Source organism: Anas acuta, chromosome 14, assembly GCF_963932015.1.
Source record: "Anas acuta chromosome 14, bAnaAcu1.1, whole genome shotgun sequence".
NCBI lineage: Eukaryota > Metazoa > Chordata > Aves > Anseriformes > Anatidae > Anas > Anas acuta.
In genome coordinates, this window is record NC_088992.1 from 1,762,524 (window position 1) to 1,769,735 (window position 7,212).

Below are 7,212 nucleotides of genomic sequence, written 5' to 3' on the forward strand. Positions count from 1 at the left end.
GATGTGAATTCTTTGTAGTAATCTGGACAGCACAGATTATTCAAGGGAACTGCTTTACTACAGCAGGACTGTGAGCACTGGGGTTCCATTTTCTCATCCCTGGCCATAACTGAGGCTGAATTACTCTCCTTTATTAGAATAGGAATTGCTCAATTTTCCCAGTACGGTAACATCCCCTGAAACAGCTCATGCTGTTTGTTGGACTCTATCATCTCCTGTTGCTGGCTATGTTTTGAGGGGGCAAAGAAAGGTCTCTGCTGGGAACCATTTATGGTGGCTGCTCTTTGATATTTATGCTGCTAATAGACACATAACACTTTAATACACTACTTCTGTGTCACAGAAAAAGACGCATCTCCTTTGAATCGTGTGTGCTATATAACTCATGCTAGAGCATAGCAGTTGTAGGAATCTCAACAGTCCCATGCCAATGTGGTGTTAATTAGCTGTAACTTCCATGTAATTGTAGTGTTACCTAGAGTTTAAAAAGTTGTGCTTACTAATGTCCTTAAGCATGACATGAAGAGCAAGATAGCTCCTCAGGTGTCCTGAGTTCTGGACAGAAGCCATGTTTGCTATTACCAGAGCACTCTTGTGAAGTATTTGCAGTAGCTAGAAGTTGATATCCCTTCCTTACTGTCCTGATGCTTAACTGGATGTACCTTGCAAATCTGTAACAGCTCTGTAGCAGGATCTGCAACAGCTAAACTGGTCGTGCAAGGCCATGCTTTGCTCTGGAGATGCAGTAACTCTATTCTAAATGAGTCCTAAGCTTTCCCTGGTTTTTCAATGTGTTTTTTCAGGATCATGACCTAGGAGGAGAACATACTACTGCCCTCTTTTTTTTTTTTTGGGGGGGGGGGTGGAGGAGGGGAGAAGTGGAAGGGAAGATGAAAAGATCCGATTTGTCACCTGAATTCATACAAGATGCAGATATAAACATTGGCATTTTTTTCCAGTCTAGCATTTGAGTAGAGGTAAAGATTCAGATCTTTTTCTGACCTAAACTAGTTGGATTTTTCTCTGAAGTGCTGACCTTATTTTGAATGTACTTAAATTAAATTAGGATATCCTACTACATATTTCTCATCAGCAAGACTGAAAATGGCTCAAATGCTTTTTCTGTCTGTTTCTTGGCTCTGTTCTTGTTGGTTCCTGGGCCAAGCAGATAGATGTGTAACTTTGGCCTGTTCCCAGAACCAGGGCAGACTTTTGTATTTCCCTGTTTATTGTGTCTTGCTGTGCTTAGTTTTGTTGAATGATCTGTTTTTAAGGGTGTTTCTCCTGAATTCTACTTTCAAAAAAAAACTATTGAAAAAAAAAATCTTTGGGAGACCATCAGTGGCTCAAATATGCTACTGTGACCCATGGCACTACATTTAGACTATTTAAAGCTCAACTATAAAGGTACATACGTTGTTTGAATTCTCATTACAATCCTGCTGCTGAAAACAACTGTACTCTATATATTTAAGAACCTTGGGACAGAGAAACTTCAAATAATTGCACACCTTTGTAAATTGGAGAATTGATTGGGATTTCCTGTTATGGGAGCTTGTTTTAAGAACACATCTGCTCTTACAAGAGGACTTCTTTTAAGTGGAGCTGTCTTCGTGCTGATCTGTCAGTTTGGCTTGCCTGATAGCTGTGGTAGATGTTGTTGAAGTTCTGGGAGCTTCCTTTCAAAAGAGAGCCTGGCTTGCAGATTTGTCTTACTGGCCCTCTCTGTAGCCCAGGACAATCTGTGAATGTCAGGTGTGCCCGTAACATGTTTTGAAGAGGAATGGGCTGGGTTTGTGTGGGTTTTTAATCCACACAAATAGTCAGTTAGAGCCATTTTCATCCCAGGTCAGTGTGAGTCCTATAGAATTTCTCAGTCATGTTACCAGTTAAGCGTGTGTGCTCATTTTTGCATCTTGCTACCAGAAGATTCCCCTTGTTCTCAAATATCAACCTTAACATTGAGTTTTCCAGGCTTTGTGTTTACTGTCATATAAATGAATTTTCATATTTAACTTTTGTTCCTGAACCTTTATTCAGGTTTAAGGGAGGAGAAAATGGTCCTTAGTGCCTTTCAGAAACTTACTGTCCGCATACATCCAGCTTTCACCTTTCTCAACAGTTTTGTTTAGCCAGTTCTGTATATAGGAAAAGCTGCTTGTCTAACTTGTCTATCTATTTATTGGTTTTCTAACTGTTTATTTTTTATTATCTTTGTGTTTTATGGTTAAATTTTATTCAATACACTGTACATATCAGTATTGTGTCCCCAAAGCATGTTCATACCATGAAATAAAATCGTTGATTCTACCTCCCCGCTTGTTTTTTCAAGTAACTCTATGCATACAGGCTCCTAAATCATTTGGGAGTCAGGAGTGGTGTCAGGAAGGGTCGGCTGAAGCAGCCTGTATAGCGTTGGAGCACTTGCAGGAGAAGTTAGCTAAGTGAGCTTGGGGTGCTGGGGGAGATCCTGTTGCCAATCCCCAAGGCAGTGAGCAATAAACTCAGGGGAGAAGCAGACAGCAGAACGAGAGTGGGGTGCTACTGCTGGGAAGGAGAATGTTCACGCTGTGGCTTTGAGTGTCCTCCTGCTACATCCCACGCCTGTCACGGCGTCTGTTTGTGCAGAGGGTATGAAGTTACCTGCAGTAATAGGAAATGTTCAGCTCTTTCCTTTGCTGTGTGAACTCTTTGCTCTGCATTGCTTTTCTTCCTCTGGAAGGTATCTCCGCCTGCTCATGCAGCAGGTAGCAGACCACAAAAAACCTGTGAACTTTGCAGCTTCCCTGAGTCCTCTGACGCAGCAGATGCACAGTCCTGGGACTTTCCAAAGCCTTCTCCCACGCTGTGCCAAAATTGTAAACTGATAGTCTTGCAGGTATTTAGGTGTCTGTCCCCTGCTGCTGGGGAAGGGCTAAATACTGCCAAATACTTGACTAAATACTTGCCAAAATGAAGCTTGTGCCCTGAGCCAGCTCCTGCCCGTGCAGTCAGGATTCCCTTCACAACCCCAGGGCTTCCTTGCAACTTATATTGCAGGTGTGCTTCTGTCCTCACTGTGCTCTTGCCAAGAAACATCTTGTGCAAACTAAGCGTGTTTACTCCAAAAATACATTTATTTAAAGAATCATAAATAACATTTGCAAATACAAAGTCAATACAATAATTTAAAAAAAAAATAAATCACAAATTCTCTTTTGCTACTCGTTGGAGGGTTCTGTGGAGGCCCCGTAGGAACTCCTGCAGGGAGGTAGTGTTGCCTGCTGCCACGGGACACGGTGCCTGCAAGGGGGAGACGTGGCTGTTAGCCAAACCCTTCGTGTTCAAAGCCCAGCTGCTGGAAAGCAGCAGCCAGGCACACAGCAAAGCGCCCGCCTGAGGTGCCCAGGAAAGGGGAGAGGCACAGGGTGCTGAGATTCTGGGGGCTGTGCCCCTCGTGGGGACCGGCGCTGCCTTACCTTGAGGCTGGTGCTCTTTGTCACGATGTGCAGCAAGTTGAGGTAGATGCCCTTCAGGGGTTTGTGGCAGCTCAGGCTCTCGAAAACAACCGTGGAGGCTTTGCACAGGAGCTCCATGTCGGTGCCTGTCTGGAAGGAGATGCAGACGGCGGTTTTAGAAACTGTTCAGTCGCAGCCTTGTCAGCAGTGGGCTAAAAGAGCACAAATAACCCATTTCTAGCCTGAAGGGCAGACACGAAGCAGCTCGAGGCCTCCCCTGACTCCTCCATCCCCAGGTGAGGCAGTGGCGGGGGGAATGGATCCAGCCCTGGCCCTGGGCTGCCCACGGCTGCGGGTGGCAGCTCTGTGGGAATCACGAGGCCCCCTGAGGAGAGTTTGTCTCCTCCAAGTGCTCTGTGCCGATGGAGTCCTGTGGCAGCAGTGTCACAGCTGAGGTGATCAGAGAAGCGCCTGCGGTGCTAAGGAAACCACGCAGTCGCCTTTCCTGACGCCGCCTGTCCCTGGAAAGGCAGGCCGGTGGGGGAGAGCCGTCCCCGCTCAGCTTTCTTCAGCTTTCACCCCAAATTTCTCCATTAATCGAGCAACAGGCCCATCTCCATGGCATCCTTGCCCAACCCTCTGGGGCAGGCCTTGCAGCGCTGAAGGACGAAGGGGCCCTCGTAGGGCACAGGCCGGAGGGGCTGAGCTGAAACATCGATGCTTTTAGGGGCAGAAAGCTGCCCTCTCTGCACCCAGGGGTCAGGATCCATCCCTCCTCCGTTCTCCTCCATCCTGTGCTTCTCAGGCCCTCGGCCGGTGCCGTTCCCCCGCGTTGTGCTCGGTGCCCCGGGCATCGCCTCGGCCCCACAGCACCCGGGGCCGGTCCCCACAGCGGGAGGGGAGCTCCCGTGCCCTGGGGAGGGCATCGGCTTTCTGTGAAAACAGGAACTCTGGGGCTGGGGAGCCGGGCTTAGGCAGCAATTTTCAGAGCAGAAATAGGCTTTATTATCTGCCATTAAATCTGCTGCTAACTGAAGAGCCTTCCTCCAGCCCGGGGGCTCGGGAGGGATGGGGAGCCTCACACCAGCGCTCGAGATGCAGCGTGAGAGGGGTGTGTGGGTGTCTGTGAGAGAGTGACACACGGCTCCAAGGAAAGGGAGCATTTCCTCTCTTCCTTTCTGAAAACCTCTAAAAAAAGTTTTTTTAAAAAAAAGCCCGTATGCTGCTGCAATACTCTCATTCCTGCCTGTTGCTCTCCTGCCTTCCAGCTGGGCCACGCGGACGGGGACCGATGCCACCGCCAGCGTTTTGTGCCCATGGATTGTGGCAGAGCTCAGGGTGGGCACGCAGAAGGTGGTGGCCGTGTCCCATCGCCCCGGTGCCTCGCTGGTGCCGGCAGCACGGGGACGGCTCGGCCCCAGGCCCTGCCTGCGTGGGCACGGGAGGGTTTGAGGCCCCGCGGGGAGCCTCTCCCGCCACCGCCGATGGCCGAGTCACAGCTTTCGAGTCGGCGTTCCCGTCTTACCTCATTGCCTGCAAAAACGTTTGTCACGTTCGTCTTGTCACAGGAAACCTTTATCAAGACAGAAAGGAGAGGAGCAATCAGAGAAGAGATATCGCCGCCTCGGAGCCACCCTGACACACGCAGCCGGGCTCTCCCCATACCCCGGGACACGGCTGAAAGCCACGGCCGGCTTTGGCAGCTCTGCCGGGGCTCAGCACCTTCCTCCTCGTGCCCGGCACGGCCGCCGTCCCTCCCTCCTGCACCCACTGCACCTACCTGCGTGGAGAGGATCTCGCCCAGCAGCCGGATGCTCTCCTTCAGAAAGATCGAGTGCTCCAGCACCGCGGCCTCGTGGCCGTGGCAGGCCAGCAGCGCCAGGAAGGCGAGCAGGACGGAGAAGGAGGTGCTCATGGCCTGCTTGTACCGAGCTGCCTCAGCTCGCAGTTTCTGGATATTTGGGTGATCTATACCTGTGTGTGCCTTTCTGGAAGGAACATCTCAATTTATGGCTGTAAAATTGCTGAACCAGAGGGAAAAACTTATTTTTCCCTTATCTGCACTTTCCAAAGTTGCTCCTATCCAATTAGGACAACAGGTCTTTTTTGTAAAAGTCAAGATTTTCTTCTGATCTTGTATTACGTTTCAACAAAGGAAATTTCCATCGTTCAGATAACGGTGGTAGGAGTCAGATCACGTACAGAGGAAAAGTGTAAACTGCCTGCTTTGGGCTTCTCCGTTTCTCCATATCCCAACCCTTTCTGTACACCGTGAGGTTAACGTGTCGTGAGCCCAAATTGCGGACCACGGCTGTGACCGCGCTCAGATAATGGAGCTTTGCTTTTTCTTGCCTTTTTTTTTTTTTTTTTGTTCTCTCTAAATATCCTGTGAGCGCTTCCATTGCTCAGCTCTCGTTTCATTTGAATATCTCCAAATCATGCAAAGCGTCATATCATCTGCATACAATTTTGTCTACACCGTTATCTTCACCTGCGCGCGGGGAGAAACAGAAAGGGCGGCGCGGCGCCGCGGCGAGGTGCTGCGGGGGGACACGTCCCTCCTGGCCCTGTGGGACCCCAACACGGTGTCCCCACGGGGACCTGGGCATGGTGTGGGGGCCCGCTGCGGCCCCACAGCCCCATGAACTGGTCCCACTGGTGCGGGGCTGAGGGGCTGAGCGGCTCCGCTCCACCCCGATGGATCCAAGAGCTGGGGGATGCCCTGGCCCATCCTGCCCCGCTGGGGAAACAGCCCAGGGGAGGTTCAAACGCCGGGTGCCAGGGGCACCGTCAGCCAGCGCTGCCGCAGGAAATAACGCTGAGAAATTAGCTGAGCTGGGAAACTTCGGAGTTTTGTAATAACTAATAGGTATTTTTCTAACTCAAATAGCAACTTGCAATCAGATGCTTGATAAGGGTTTGCGAGCGCTCCATGAATTCAGGAGCAGCCAGACTGAGAGTAATTTTGTTTGTCTACTTATGAAATGCCCCTGATAAAATTAGTGCCACTGACTCAGAAAGACATTTGCAAGGGATTTGCCAGTGGAGCCCTGCACCGTTTCCTACCTGCACCGCGCCCGATGGGGCGCAGATAAGCGAGCGCACGGCGGCAGCGGGAGCACGGTGGCAGCGTCCCCACCGGTGGCACTCACCGGGGGCCGGGGGTGCCGAGCTCCTCACCGGGATGCCTGGAGCTGGGGTGGCCACAACCCCACTGTGCTGGGTGCCAGGGGACAGCGGGGCACGACAGGAGCCTAAAAATGGTGCAGTGGAGATGGGGACAGAGGTGGCAGTCCTGTCCCCTTGGGGACAGATTCCCCTCAAGGGGCTGTGGCAGACACAGCGGTTTCTCCAGCGATTATGGTAGAAAGATCTGAAACTGGGATAAATTAAAAAAAAAAAAAAAATCCCTCTACGTTATCAGAAGAGCCTAACCTCTGAGCTACTTGGGCTGAATCACGGTGGAAAACTGCATCACTGTGCGATGGGTAAGTCACAGGGAAGGAAAAATTCCCACGTCCTTTCCCCAGGGTGGGATGCGGCTGATGGCACTGATGTCCCTTGGTCCCTGGGGGCATGGCAGCGTGGGCCCTGCTGCTGCCCACCCATGAGCTCGGCCACACCTGGGGACAGCTTTTCCAGAGCCCAGCCCGTGCTCGTTAGGGAGCTCATCAAGCTCCCTCCTCAGCCCGCTTGGTCTCGGTCTCCCTTCTGCCACAGGACTCAGCTCCAGCCCTTCCCTCTCCTCTCAAATTTGGGGACCTGCCCCTGATTA

At 51.0% G+C, this 7,212-nt stretch overlaps 1 protein-coding gene across 1 annotated transcript; it reads right to left on the bottom strand.

The window, feature by feature from the left end:
• Positions 1-3,302: 3,302 nt before the first annotated feature.
• IL4 (interleukin 4) lies at positions 3,303-5,383 on the bottom strand. The gene is made up of 3 exons (XM_068698568.1): positions 5,218-5,383; positions 4,963-5,010; positions 3,303-3,587 (listed from the first exon to the last, which is right to left on the bottom strand). Exons 1-3 carry the CDS (start codon positions 5,350-5,352, stop codon positions 3,324-3,326), a joined length of 447 nt encoding a protein of 148 aa, XP_068554669.1. The 5' UTR covers positions 5,353-5,383; the 3' UTR covers positions 3,303-3,323.
• Positions 5,384-7,212: the final 1,829 nt, after the last annotated feature.

Bases quoted from the DNA above. Each gene is read 5' to 3' on its own strand.
- IL4 (XM_068698568.1), bottom strand. From the start codon at position 5,352: ATGAGCACCTCCTTCTCCGTCCTGCTCGCCTTCCTGGCGCTGCTGGCC. The intron at 5,011-5,217 runs GTAGGTGCAGTG...GTCTTGATAAAG, and splicing joins GCGAGATCCTCTCCACGCAG to GTTTCCTGTGACAAGACGAA. The intron at 3,588-4,962 runs GTAAGACGGGAA...ATCTCCTTCCAG, and splicing joins ACGTTTTTGCAGGCAATGAG to ACAGGCACCGACATGGAGCT.